The sequence below is a fragment of the Salvia hispanica genome, chromosome 1 (genome assembly GCF_023119035.1).
Source record: "Salvia hispanica cultivar TCC Black 2014 chromosome 1, UniMelb_Shisp_WGS_1.0, whole genome shotgun sequence".
NCBI lineage: Eukaryota > Viridiplantae > Streptophyta > Magnoliopsida > Lamiales > Lamiaceae > Salvia > Salvia hispanica.
In genome coordinates this window covers 51276595-51292286 of record NC_062965.1, presented here as the reverse complement: position 1 = coordinate 51292286, position 15692 = coordinate 51276595, and the positions used below count along the sequence as shown (strand labels likewise).

The window sequence follows — 15692 nt, the reverse complement described above, 5'->3', positions numbered from 1 at the left end:
CATTCGACCGCGTCCAAGACATTCCACACTTCCCCAAGAACACTTTGAAGAGAGATTTGAAGATTGAAGACTACGAATCGAGAGATTGGAGTCTCTAATGTTAGAGTTTGTATACTAGAAATCACCTTTCGAGTGATTGAATACAGTTAAAACTCTTATTTTATTTTCCAAATGAATAAACAGATTATTTTTGTCATAATGTTGTTATGTTTTACATTTAATGGATATTTATTGCATATTTAAATGTATAAGTAACTTAACAAAGTCTAAGTCTTTGTTTTAGTAGACCGGTTGTGGGCGTCGTTCACTTTAAGGTAACACGGTCAGTTCTAAACAAAGATAAAGAATAATTTCACAACCTAGATAGGCTTAGACTACCTATCGTGAAAGGTTGCAATGTCAGTCCGATTATTTCTAAGCCTTACTGAAATAAGATGACGTTGGTGTGGTATAGCACTGAATGGATCTAACATCGAGAGAGTCTTTATGCTATCTACTGAAAGACGAGGTCTCGTAAATTATTTCTCAATCAATGTACGTTAGCATTGAGCATACGGTATTGATTATGCACTACTTTGACTTACCAAATGGTGCGGGTTTTTCGCAACCCAATAAGCTTGGTATATTGGGTAGTGGTGATTAATATCTAGCGGTGCTAGGATTGCTATTATGTTGAATCGTGCGCGAGGTGAGTCTCGTTTGATAACATCCTCAAGAGAAGCTTGAAATAAGGTTTTATTATTCGGAACCTAGCTAGTTGGAGTTTAATTACTCTATGAATAATAAATAAGATTTTCTTGCTGGGGGAATAAATAAGATATTAATTAATTAAGTCCATAGCAGACAATTTCTATCTTTAGCGCGGGAAATAAATATAAAGTAATGGAAACCCGAAGTACTTATAATTTCGGATTTGGATGGGGAGTGCAATATTACTTTTGTAGTGGCTGCTCGTAATATTCCAATTTTAAGCTTATATTAAATTGGGTTTACTTTAATTAGTAAAAAGCTAATTGGAGGAGCCCATATCCAAAGCCTTCCATAGATCCCTTCTGGGCCCAATATGTGACTTATTATAAATAGGAGAATAAAGGAGACAGAAAATAACTTAACTTTTATTCAAAATTTTCGGCCCCCCCTATTCCTAGGAGTGGTCGAATTCTTCTCCTCCGTGGGAAAGGATTTCTGTCTTCTCTATTTAAGTCCTAGTGCACTGGTGAGATCAGCCCACCCCGATATCAGTTCACGGTCCGGGAACCAGTCAGAAGATCCGTGGTTTTGTACTAAAGTTCTTCACGTGGAGAAGGCGCTAGCTATCTTCGATTCTTTGAAGAATCATCAAGGTATAATGGTTGAACCTTAGAAAAGCATATTTTAGGTTTCAATTAATTTAAAGCATGTTATTATTTGAGTTATGAGCATGATACGTGAGATAATTACGTGAACAGAATTTGTCTAAATAATCCGCTAAATAGATCTGAATTATTTGTAATTGATTTATGTGTGCGCTTCCGCTGCCAACCCCTTCATCTAATCCATAGAATCATTCCACAGGAGTATTTATTTGCTTTCTTTGATGTATTTGATTGAATCCATTGTTTTGGTTTTCATGAAGAACATGAGTAACTAATTTTATTGTGGAGTTTTGGTGAAGACTACAATGGATGTTTGTGATTAATTCAAGGACTTCTTTAGATTGCTTAGCTCTTGTGGTTTCTTTGTTCATTCTTGTGTCTTTTCAATTCAATTGCTTAGCTACCAATTGAGTTTGTCCACCTTTATAGTTGTAATCGAGAGATACCTATCTTGGTTTGTTAAGAGAGTGAGCATCACTTTGATAATCTACACTCGAGAGAGGGGAATCTTAGTGAGGACTTGGGTCTTTTGTTCTATGGAGTTAATCTAAACATATTAGAAGGAGACTTCAATATTAAGGGTTAATCAACGGGGTGAGTACACTCGCGAGGGGGCTCAACCTAGACTAGCGACTTTCCTAGTAATCCTAGAGACATAAAATGGGTGATCGAAGTTGTTGAATCAATCACAATACAATTCCATTGTAGTTGGATCCAAAACTCTACTCTCTTCTTTGTGGTATCTTTTCACTTGTGTTTATTTCTTCTTGTCACTTTTAATTTCTTTTTCATTGTTATATGCTTATAGTAGTGCTAGAACAAAACATTTTCTGTTTGGATTGTCTAGATAGTAATCGAAATTTGTTCGTGGTACTTGAGTTGATACAATCTTGTCTCTGTGGGATACGATACTCTTGCTTGCTAATTGCTACACTAGCCCCGTACACTTGTGGGTATTATTTGTGTTAAAATAAGTATCTTGATTAACTATACAACGAACACAATATATTAGTCATGATGATACTTTCAAATGCAACCGTTTACCATCTAATCAAAACCATATGGCACGAAGTAACATATATCATACAACTATCAATTCCTTTCATTAATCAACAAGATGCTTTAGGAAAACTATTCAGATATCTAAGGCACGAAACATCAATTCTCAATCAGATACCACATTCATATCACATTCGTATCACATATCAGCCCCCAAATTATGCTTAGTGATAGACACGGGTACACGGACAATATAAGTAACCCGATGAGGGCCTCTGTCATGTATACATTTGGGTGAGATACTATCGGATGTTATATATCTTTCGTATAGCCTATCATAAGGCATTTGTCACATATTACCCGTATATGGCTCATATCAACTATCAACATATCATATGGATCATTGCTTCGGTTATCCGGAAGATGAACGATCAAACATGTGTGCAGTACTGCTGTCCTATGGCATGCCAACTATACCCTGTGATTCACTCAAGCAATGGGGCATAACATTAGCCCAAGATGTAAAGCCCAATTTGGCAGCAAGACTTAGACACAGAAAAGCCCATTCATCGTGATTCCATTTCCTTTCCTCTTTAATTAAGCAATCTGCATCGAGTTTCTTCAATGGGCATTTTTCAAGAATTGTCAATATTTGAGGTATGTTTTTGTGGAACCTATTCTTGTGCGTGCTCTCCTTGTGATAATTAATGCCTTCGTTGCTATGTAGTTGTTGTTATAGTTATCGACAAATAGAGAAGAGGAGCATAAATGGATTTAATTCTTAATATTTTGAATTGATTTGTGACGCTAAGCCGTGACTTGATATGATAAATTAAGATTTGTGTAGATTTTATAACTGTGTTTGAAGCTTATAATGATTATTTTTCTACAGAAATAGGAAACCAAACTAACCTTTAGGTTATCGAATCATGGGGAAGTAAGCGGAGAAAAATAGAGAAAAGAGGGATAGAGATTTTGCTAATGATTTATCTTATTATGTAATGTAATCAAACGCAATTACATATTATTAGACAGATCTAATAACCCTATGCGGTTCGACTCTCTTTTGCAATCTGGGAAAGAACCGACAAAGAAAACCCAGAAAGGAGCTTATAACAATGCTCGTCTCATTACATTTATTAAAAGACTCGGGAAATAAATATGGAAATAATGAAAAACATGACTGGCTGCCTTAATCTATTCAAGATATCTTTAAGGCCTTGTTATCCTGCGCCTCTTGCGTGTGCTGACTGGCTGTGGTGCAGTGGATCCGTCGAGAGCCATGGCGCTCGAGTCGGTTTCATCGTGGTCCGTTTCAATAACCTAGTATACATAATCATGCATAACACACAAAGGCTAAAATCCTTGAATTAGGAATTAAAAGCAAGTAATATTTTCACACAAAATCCAACTAACAAACATAATTCAACACTCAGGTTCCTTAAATTCAGGCAACAACAAATGAAATTAAGGGATAACGTGAAGTCAAACCCCTTTTGCTCTCTCAGTTGCCTGAAAATCGACAAATGAATATAGGATGTGAGCGTATTATACCGACATTCAAAGTATTATACATGTTTGATCTCAATAGCCATCGCATATAAGCCTATGATTGATGTTTTTGGTATTGTGTTTGAGTGTTGGAGTCATAACAACCCGACAAAACACCTCTGTCATAGCTAGTAGGGAAAGGATCAGCCAACAACACTAAACACACAAGCTACAAGTATAATGTAACAAAACACATCAAGTCTTAATATCAAGGGATGATTTAGGATAGCTTCATGCGATATATTCGAAATTAGTAAAGAAAGAAATGAATTGATTCGGGTTGTGCGAATTCAATAAAGTAGAAGGGCTAACCTGTGAGCCAAGTGGAAGGTCTAGCATTGACTTCTCATCCAAAAAAGAGAATCCTTGATTAACTTTCACATGACCAGATTCCGATCTAGTCAAATTGGTAGAAGCGAAAGCTAAAGGATGGCAATCGATCAATTCAATGGTTGTTTCTAAGGAGTGGTCAGTACATATCCAATCAAGTTGTCGTAATTTGTAGCAGAAGCGTATGCTTATGAATTTAAGCTCTGGGAAGCTTCCAGGTTGAGGTCTCCATCTCACCAGATCAGTGCCTTCAATTGTAAGAGTCCTAAGTTTCAAAAAACAACCAGAATCTATATCCCAATTTGGGCCTCGAAAAGCATAGTGTTGTAATACGAGATAGAGAAGATTTGGCAGTTGCGAACCAATGTCATTCATGTGCTGCCAAGGACAACCTTAGCCACTCAGCTCCAACTGTTCCAGTCGTGACGGGAACATTGAAAGAGAAAGCATACACTCATACTTCAGATCAGGATTTACTAAATGACACCTCAGCAGCTTCAGATTTTGGAGTTCTTCGGAGATATAACCCAAGCCACTAAACGGGTTGCTATCAGCATCATCGTCATAGGGCTTCAACTCAGCCTGAATTCCTAATTTAAATAAATAAGGAATTCTTTTGAGAATTTCTTTGGTGCAACTCTTTGCACTCACACCAAAAAGATTGGTGAGTTTGTTTAAAGTAGCATCAAAATTTGGAGTTGGTAGATCACTTCCAGAGACCTCAATATGTTGTAACTCTTGCATGCCCCAGATTTCCATAGGCATATATGAATGAACTCCACGTTTTTTAATCATCATATGTCGACTGAGAGTCAAGAATTGGAGAAGAAAAAGGTTGGAGATGGAAGCAGGGAGCTCCTCGTTGCAAGATAGGGTAACATAATGCAGACAAATTAGTTTTAGAATTTCAACTGGGAAATGGTATAATCGGACACTTTGAGCATCTAGTACCCTGATCAACTTGAAACCCATGGCATCAATTGGGATTGGATATTGATGATCGGGACCAAAACAAAGGAGAGAACGTAGAGTGGATGCAAAATCACTTTTTATTGAACCATACACTTCTTTGAAGCCAAATAAAGTGTTGCAATGGGTACTCAACCGTCGGTGGCCATCTATATCATCAACGTTACAAGTTTGTAAAACATGAAAAAACTTGATCTTACTAGCTTCTTCCTTACAGAAGTGATGCCAACAACAATGCATGCGAATCCCATGAAATTGACACAAAGAGGAAAGCCCATCGGGCCGAAGAAGAAGAAGGTTATACATAGAAAGCTGAGAGAAGAGATTGTGCAAGAGATGTTGGAATGTTTCATAAGTTTGTTCTCTATTCGGGTCAAGAAATCCTTCAGCAGACAATTGACCAATTAGTTCATACATTAAGATACCATTATATGGACGGTAGGCTCCCAAATAAAGAAACAACATTTTCAAATGTTGAGGTAAGTAGTCATAGGTTGGCGAAAGTACCTTCGCTATTTGATTAAATGCATCCTCAAAGACTTCATGATGTTGTTTTTCGACTACGTCAGTCCAGTACTTTGGGGTCTTGTCGGCTTTTGATAGGAACTCTGCAACCTTGACTATCAGAAGAGGAAGACCTTCACATTTGTCGGCAATCTTCTCTCCCAGCTTGTTAAGTTGAGGAGGGAATCCCTCTTCACCATATACTTTCTGAGCGAGCAATTCTTTACTTTCTTCTTCATCCAACAACCGTAGTATAAGCATTTTATAATCAGACATTACTATTCTACTAGTAATCAAGATTTGGACATTTGGGAAGGTATGACCCATGCGTATGCCCCACATATCATCCAACACAATTAGACATTTCTTCTCCTTGAATGTTTCTCTCAAGAGTTCAACTAATTTCTTTTCATCATCATCTTGTCCTTGGGTAAGCATGCTTTTGTAACGGTTGGGATCCACTTGAGCTAGAATGCAACACAATGTTTCAGTGGATGCACATTGTCTGCCTACTTTGACCCATGCTCGAAGCTCAAAATGTCCACGAATTAATGGATCGTCAAATATTTTCTTAGCAAGCATGGTCTTACCAACTCCCGGCATCCCAGTAATCACAAAGCAGTTCCCTTCACTTCCTGTAAGAAGATAATCCCTGATTTGCTCAAATTCTTCTGATAACCCAACCATGTTTGAGTTGATTCCACTATAATCAATTCTTGAAGAAAGAGGCTCGCCCTCAATTTCGGGCATATTCTCCACTTCCGTTAAGTATGCACCCTCCATCATCTTCACTATCTTGACGAAGATAGCAACATTATGTTGCAGATCCTGCAGATCTACAAAGAAAGCTCCAGAGCTTTCGAGTTGTGGAAGTATCTGGTCTACAACGTGGGATTCAAGTATATCTTCGAACCCCCACACAATCTCTTTGATTCGTTCATCCAAAGCATTCACCTCCGTCCGAATATGGCTGTACCAGGTGTAGTTTAACTTTAGCAGAAGCCTCTGCAATGTATCCATCTCATCGTACGCTTGTTTTAGGATTAGTGAAGTGGAAGGAATGAACGAAATGCGAGATGATCGCAGAATACGCAGAATTGTTGCCTTAATAGAAGCCGCTGCAGCATAAGCCGCCATCACTCAGCTGAAATATGAAATATCAAGGAACAGTGGATAGTGGTGGGGAAGCGCCGGAATTTGAACGGTGGTGTAATGAATCAAGTGTTTAAAATTTGTGGAATGCAATTGTTGAAAATGAAAATGGTTGTTTTTTTTTTGCGTATCAAAAAGAGAGCAGTGCACATGTATCGATTAATCTGATGCGATATTGTTTATAAATTGTACTAATCATCACATTTATTTAGGGGTGGACCATTAAAACGATTGGTAGGGCTACGCGTTATGAATTTTGTCGATGGTGTTGAAGGACTTTTTTGGTTAAGCGAAAATGATATGTCAAAGTCAAAAGGATTGTTGTTGTCGGCAAAGTGTATGTAGAAAATTTAACTAATTTTGCTCAGTGTTAGTTGTTAAGTTAGTGAGACATTTACAACCGACTCATAGTCTTATATTACCTCCGTCCCCCAAAGCTTGACACGGTTTGACCCGCCACGGATTTTAAGGAATGTAATGGAAAGTGTGTTGAAAAAGTTGGTGGGATGTGAGTCCTACTTTTAAAGTATTAGTTTTATAATAAATGTGAGTAGGAATGAGTTAGTGGAATATGGGGTCAAGTTTTTGGGGACGGACCGAAATGGTAAACTATGTCAAGCTTTGGGGGACGGAGGTAGTAGTAAATAGGAGATTATGGTTGTGACTAATTGTCATATGATTATCATTCTAGGATTGAATTAGGTTGAAGAAAGGTGGCTATGATCAATTATCAAATGATTCTCCTTTTAAGATTAAGACCATCTTCAATGGTACACGAAAATCTAAAATAGAATAGACAATTAGCTCCAATTGTACTCTAAAACAAATCTCATTTTTGGTTTTGACTAAAGAAATACTCCCTCTGTTCCCTCCTAGTTGAGTCATTACGTGCTGAAATCGCTGAGGTGGTTCAAATGCAACATTATTTCTCTTATGAGGATGTCTGCTGGCTTGCTCTTTAGGTTGAGAAGCAGTTGAAGCAATTGATGCAAAGCGTATAGAGAAATAAGATTGAACGGAGAAGTAATCAAGAAACCCTAGTTTCTTAGAAAACGAAAATATAATTATCAAAATAAACTGCGCCCAAAAACCAATTTGATTTTAAGAAGGGAACTTATAATGTAATTTCAGTTCTTTCTTTACACACCAATGATTGATTTTGTTTTTGTTTCATTTTTCAAGATATGGAAGCCTATCAAGAATGGGAGCTTAGTTCAAAAACCTTCGTCCTACTTCACACAGGCTCTATCTTTGAGAGAAAGAACTGTATGAAAAAGTTAAGGTAATCCCAGTGTTCTGTCTTAATTTCTTCCTGGTATTATTTAAGCTTTTTTTTAGTCTTTTGGAGCAATTGTGGTTGCTGCATTTATGCATGGTTGCTGATTGAGGTCCTCTCCACATTTTCCAAGAATGCATTCAATAAATAAAATGGTCCTTTGTATACATTTAATTCCTTATCCATATTTTCTATCATGACCCTTGAAGAAATAACAATATAATTCTTTTAATTATTATTGATCTGATTCTGTATATTATTTTTTCCCTTCTTGGTACAAGACTAGAAGCTACTAAAGTTACATAACAAATTAGTAGAAGAAGAAGAATTTGCATGGATATATACTAATTTGGAGATGAGTTCCATGAATGAAGAAATAGGATGATTTAACATGTGCATAGATTTAAAAAACAGAGAGAAGGTGAACCAAAAATAACCCACAGAATAAGATGGAACCATACCTACTTAGTTATTGAAGTTAACAAATAGCATTGCATGGCTACAGAAAAGTAATTTAGGCCAGCTAAGCTAAGTAGTACTTTCTCCGTTTGCCATTGCGTATCCATATTGTAATTTTGAAATGTACATCATTAATTGTTGTATCATTTCACTTTTATTATTTTTGATAAGTAGATCTCACATTTTACTAAATAATTACACTCGTGTATTCTTATAAAACTAATACTATAAAAGTAAAACATGCATTCTTTACATATAGGAATATTCCAGGATTCCACATATAAATGTTTGTTTTATGCTTTATTTGTTGAAGATACATGTTGGTGACATGTCCATTTAAACAAGCAGGTATTTGACATATATTTGGACTATATTTTTCAAAGGAGAAATGTATTTGTAGATGGATGTAAATCAAAAGTTGGATAATTTGAATATGTGAACTTTACTTTTGCAAATGAACAAGTTACTTATTTTTGGATACATTGAGGTGCAATTTCTATGTTCAAACTTGATCAATTACTAGTTTGGTGGGATAGTTGCGATATATAAATAGGTGATGTGATCCATATGTCCATTTTGCTTGTTTCCATTTAGATATGAGTTGTGACGATGTGATATTCCAGAATATTAACTATGACCCAGTACTTAATGTTCATATTTCCATATCTTGTTTTATAAAATGACAATTTTGATTATATTATCTTTTGCTTGAAATTATGTACTCCCTCTGTTCCTTCATAGTTGAGTCATTTTTCTATTTCGAGAAGTTCCCTCATAGTTGAGTCATTTCCATATATAGTAAATTTTTCCTCTTTCTTACTTTACTCTCTCTTACTTTATTCTCTCTACTTTATTCACTTTTTACTTTATTCTCTTTACCTTTTTCTCTTTCTAACTTTTTTATCTATTCATTTAACACACTCAACATTCATTTCTTAAACTCCGTGCCGAAAAGTTCCGCCTCAACTATGAGGGAACGGAGGGAGTACTATATATATTATAAATATAAATAGAGGTTATGTTCTACTCCCTCCGTCCGTTATTAGGAGTCCCATTCATGGGCGGCACGGGTTTTAAGAAATGTTAAGAAAAGTGGGTGGAAAAAAGTTAGGGGAATAGGTGTCCCACTTGTATATATTAGTTTTAAATGAAATGTGAGTGAAATGAGTTAGTGGAAGGTGGAACCCTATTACCATTTATGGTAAAAGTGAACCGGGACTCTTATTCGCGGACGGACTAAAATGGAAAAACGGGACTCCTATTCGCGAACGGAGGGAGTACTAATTTATTTATCACTGTCATAGTTATTTGTTAAAATAAATAAATATTTAAGGAATAAAATTTTTTGTAGTCCCTTGTTCATAAGCATGACTTGTTACAAAGTTCTGTGTTATTAATCTTTAATTCTTTCCTGCTAGTATTTCTGCCTTTTAAATCCTTTTGGAGCAATTGTGGTTGTTGCTGCATTATGCAAGTGCGGTCCTCTGAATATTTCCTTGAATGCATGCAATAAATATAATGGTCCTTTGTATACATTTAATTCCTCATCCATATTTTCTATCATGACCCTTGATGAATTAACATTATAATTCTTCAAGGGTTATTGATCTAATTTTGTATTGTGTTTTTGGCTTTTTAAACCAAAACCTTTCCCCGAATTCCGGTTTTTCCCATGAACTATGAGATTTGTTTTTAAAACCATGAACTTTCATTTCGTTAGGATTTTCCCAACCCGACCCGAATAGCACATTTCCGACCCGGATAGCATAATTCAAAATGTTAAAGTTGTGTTTTGTTTATTTAAAAGTTGTCATTTGTTTTGTAATAATTGTGAGTGTATGTATTATTGTGCCAAATAGTATCTAAGTAATCAATTTAGTGACAAATAGGATTAAAATTGACATGTAGACAACCCGGGTTTCGTCGTTGACCCGCCAGGGGAAAATCTTAACGAAATGAAAGTTCGTGGTTTTAAAAACAAATCTCATAGTTTATGAGAAAAACCGGAATTCGGGGAAAGGTTTTGGTTTAAAAAGCCAAAAACCCTTTTGTATTTTATTTGTGCCCTTCCTTGTACAAACTATTAAAATTACATAACAAGTTAGTAAAAGAAGAAGAAGAATTTGTATGGCTTTGGGTCTGCATGGATATATACTAATTTGGAGATGTGTTCCATAAATGATGAAGAGGAATATGGTGTCTACGTGTGCATAGATATAAAACAAAAGAGAGAGTAAGCCAAAAGTAAAACATAGAATGATAGAATAAAATGGAATCATACCTCTCCTTAGTTATTGAAGTCAACAAATAGCATTGCACTCCTATAGAAAAGTAGTTTAAGCCACCTAAGTAAAATAGTACTCACTCTCCGCCCTTTAATGTTTCAAACTGTCAGTTTGGAACGTCAATTATTAATTATCTCATGATTCTCATTTTATTTTTATTATTTTTGGTAAATAGATTAAATGTTCCACTAACTCATTATATTCTCATATTCTTATAAAATTAATATAAAAATAGGAATCACATTGGGATAAAGGAATATTCCAGGGATAAAAAGTGTTTTATGCTTTATTTGTTGAAACAAGCAGGCATTTGTTATGAGTATATATTTGAACTTTATTTTGCGAAGAAGAAATATATTTTAGATGGATGTAATATTAAAGTTTGTTTTATTGGATATTTGAACTTTATTTTCGCATAGGAGTTTGGATACATTGAGGTGCAAATTTCTATGTTGAAACTCGATCAATTAATAGTTTGGTGGAATGGTTAGTGATATAACAAAATGGTTGTGATATATAAATAGGTGACATGACCCATATGGCCATATATTCCTTTTAGATATGAGTTGTGATGATGTGATATTGCACAGTATTAACTATGAGTCTATGTATATTTTCATATCTTGTTTTAAAACTACAATTTTGTTTACATTATCTTTTGCTTGCAACCATGCATATATTATAAATAAAGAGAGTTTTTTTGTACTATTAATTAATTTATCACTTTCCTAGCATTTGTTATAATAAATAAATATTAAGGAATTAGAATTTCGGCAGTCCCTTGTTCAAATTGAAATATCAAATTTGATTTTTTTTTTTTTTTGCATTTTCAGACCGGATGAGATTTTTTTTTATAAAATTCAGATTTACGTATGTTATTAAAATAATATTTATTCTAAGCTTATTTAATATCAAATTAAGATTTATGTACGTAATTCAAATAATATCAAATTTTGATTTACGTATGCTATTCTAATCTTGGAATATTATTTGAAGAAGGGACTGCCAATTCATATTTACGTATGTTATTCAAATAATATTTTTTCAGATATTTCTGAGTTTTTGGTTTGATTTCGGACGTAGTTATTTATAGAAGTTTCGGATTTTTCATATTTGGATATTTTGGATTGGTTCAATTTATATTCTCAAAATTCTGATATTAAGATCGGTTTGATTAGGCGAAAACCCGATCTGAAATTCGAATGCTCACCCTATACACTTTGACACCCCTTCATGGCGAATCTTTATAGGAAAATTGAATAGAGAAGCAAAAGGTGTCATGGCGAATCTTTATAGGAAACTATTATTGTAACATCTCGAAATTTAGAACCCTAATTTTAGAGCCCTAAAATTTATTATTGATGACGTGGAGTCGTGAATACATTTATTTCACGTGATGCTATGGCCGAGTTGAGTCTAGGGCTTGCGTTGAAAGTTTGAAAAGTCGAACTTATTGATTTTATGATGTGGCATGTGATTTATTAATTTATGAGATGAATTAATTGTTTAAGGGTGAGTGAGAATATTAGAGAAAATTTCCATAAATACTATCCACCCAATTCTTGAGTTTTTCGAACCCCCTTGAATTTTTAGAGGAGGAATTCTATTTTGCCGGATTTAATTTAATTCTTGAGATGTTTATCCAAATTAAATCCAAGACCCAATTATTTTCCTTATTTTTAAAGAGGAAAAAAATCGACACCCCTTTGTGCCTAGTGATTTTCGAAAATCACCAATATAAGGAAGGGAGTATTATTGTTATTTTAGTTAATCCCTTATTTGATTTCCTTCCACACTTAGAATTTAAAATATTCTACCAAATCTTTCCATACCTCAAGAGATCTTGCCTTATCATACTCTAGTCAATATTAAAAATCCATGTCTTATTTAAAAGGCATAGGGGACGCCTCTTTTAACTCCAAGATGGGAGAATCCATATTTTTATTTTGCTCCGTGATATTTTATTCGACTCCGTAAAATATACCAAAACAAAATCTTGGCTAATTAAAAAGCCAAATTTTCGAAACCTACATGCCTTGGAACCCTAGAGCTTATTTTGGTATTTCTTCTTCCCTACTCCAGATTATTTAATTGTGGAGAATGAAATCTTACCAAATACTCTAAATATCTTATTGGACTCTATAAATAAGAGCCAAAACCCCTAACCCTAGCCCCCATATTTTCGCCCCTCTCCCATACTACACGCCCCCTCCCCCTTTTCCTTACTCTCTCTCAATTTTCTTCTACTTTACTCCAATAATCCTCCATCCCTTGTGAAGAATTGAAGTTTGATCCAAGAATTTTGAAGAAAAGAGTCTAATACTTAATTTCTACCGTTCGTTTTCTCTCTTAAGGTATTTTTATACCCATCTTCTTGATTCTACTCGATTCCTCTTCTTTCTAACCGATTAATCGGTCTTCTTGAACCCTCATGCATCTTGGTTGAGTGAAAGTGGGATAAAAGGGATGTGGGAATATGTCGCATGTGTGTGGCGTGTATGTGTGTGTGGCGTGTGTGTGTGTGTGCGACGTGTGTGTGTGTTGTGTTTGTGTAGTGTGTGTTTGATGGCTAAATATTCTTGTATAATAAACATGATTTTATTTATTAGTAATGATAAGATAAATCATTGGGAAAGGGAAAAAATATCGAGACATGCATGAGTAAAAGTAGTGTTGAACCTAATTTGTGATATGTGCCTATGTGATTAAAAGGTGAAACTTTGGTTGCGAAGCCGGATAACGGAAAAGCGAAACTACTTGAAATCTAAGCAGTCGAGGTGGGCTTTACTCTTAAAACTCTCTTTTATTTTGTCAAAATATATTGATTGGTGTTATAAGGGTGGTTTAACTGTTATGCCATGCCTATGTTTGTTTTATTGTGATATTGTGTGCCTGATGCCTAGTTTGTGAGTTCGCTCCATTGGGCTATAGGGCTATGAATGTGATTATACGAATTCGGGTCTGAGTATGGGCCGCAAACCCTACCAGGCTGTGTACACGATGGGATCGGGAGCCGTCCTTGCTAGTCGGCCGGTCTCGTGGGCGTAAAGTGTGGCCACACTTTCGTCGCACCATGGAATGATTGTGATTGTTGATTTTGTTGAGGAAAAATGGGGAGTTATTTTGACTGGCCAGTCTATGGAAAATATATTTTGTGATACTCGTGATATCTCTCTTATAACTGCTTAAAACTCGAGTTCACTTGGTAAGGGTGGCATAACTTATAAAATGTTTTGGCAATGAGCTCACTGAGTATTTCAAAATACTCAGCCCTGCATGTGTTTTCCTTATGTGCAGGTTGAACGATGATGAGCGGTGGCGGGTGTTGAGCATGATAATTAATTAAGATGGTTGTTATGAACTTAGCGTAGTTGTGTCTTCATACATAGCTATTCTTTCTCTTGGTCGCTTTCCGCTGAATTTTGATACACTTTAGGATTTGTTTTTGGGATATTTGCATCTTGCCTTCGATTTGAGGCCTTAGCCCTTTTCTTGTGATTTTTATCTTGAATATTATGTCGTACTCTTGAGATTTTGATCGTTATCTAAGATACCTCTTTCTCTTTCTCATTTAAGCTTCTAGGTTAAGTTGTTGCTTCATTATGTTTCCTTTAAATGCTTTGGTCAAAACCCCTTAAATGAAACCCTAGCCTATGTTTACTTCTTTAGAGTCCGTTTGGTAGCAGCCGCCGCATTTATTGTACCCTAGGAGGGCGGGCTGTTACAATTATTATGATTATTTTGCTTACGATATTGGAAACAATCCACAAACAATATATTTGGGTCAATCATATGCCCATTTCCATTTTTATTGAATGACTCTTTCGATCTACTGGTGCTGAAGATTTGTTTTATCAACTAAGTTACGCTACATAATGACTTAATCTACCGTTTGACTAGTTCCTTAGCCTGTCTAATTAAGAACACCTAGACAACATCACAATGAACACCTAGGCACACATTTCATAAAACATGTGTCGGAAATAAATGAGACACCTAATCATAAACAAATATATGGATGGATTTGTTATTACTCATTCCGTCCTATGAAAGATTATCTCAGCGCGACGTCACATAACGTTATCAGACTTATTTTAAAGAATTTCAAAGAGAAAGAAAAGATTATTGGATGTTTTAAAATAGGAACAATGAATAAAGTAAGATAGGAATAAAGTAAGAAAAAGGAAACATAATTGCATATTTTAATTATTTCTTAAAGGGTTATTTGCCTTTAAATACACGAACATTCATAATTTTCTGATATTTCCTCGAACTTTATTTTTTTTAATACAAATACGTAAACTTTAGAGATTTCTAGTTTCTACCCAAATTTAAAAATCAAAACTTATGTGGCAAATTAATGTTTATGTGGAAATTGTAATTTTGATTTAAATAAACTAAACAATAATAAAAAAGAAAATCCATGTAATAATCTTCGTTACTCCACATCCGTCCCCTTTTTCTTTCTCTTCATGTTTTGATTTCTCTTCTCTTTGTAAATGGCTTCAGTGAACTTTCTCCTTCATATTTTAGCAGACCGAATGGGTTAAGATTGGGCAAATCAAATTTAACAAAACTTTCAGCTTTTATATTGCAATCTGTTTCCATTAGTACTTCTCTATTTTTTCTCAAAACTAATTTAGTTTTTTTCCAAATCTAACTTTTAATACAAATGAAGGAAAAAATGTACTCCATTGATAATGAAATAGGAGTGTACTTAAAAAATAACAAAAATTAAAATATCAATATCCTTTCAACCACATGTGACACGTATATCCAACATAACATTTAGTAAGCAACAAAATTAGTGGA

At 34.9% G+C, this 15692-nt stretch overlaps 1 protein-coding gene across 2 annotated transcripts; it reads right to left on the bottom strand.

Annotated features, from left to right (window-relative positions):
* Positions 1-3341: 3341 nt before the first annotated feature.
* LOC125207334 (putative late blight resistance protein homolog R1C-3) lies at positions 3342-6976 on the bottom strand. Of its 2 annotated transcripts, none has more exons than XR_007173952.1 (2): positions 4218-6976; positions 3342-3677 (listed from the first exon to the last, which is right to left on the bottom strand). XR_007173952.1 is itself a non-coding variant. In XM_048106633.1 (2 exons), the coding sequence occupies exons 1-2, from the start codon at positions 6843-6845 to the stop codon at positions 3567-3569; spliced, it is 1245 nt and encodes a 414-aa protein (XP_047962590.1). In that variant the 5' UTR covers positions 6846-6976; the 3' UTR covers positions 3342-3566. The 2 variants fall into 2 exon arrangements, 1 of the variants encoding a protein (XP_047962590.1); XM_048106633.1 differs by having other exon boundaries at positions 5712-6976.
* Between the last annotated feature and the right edge of the window lie 8716 nt (positions 6977-15692).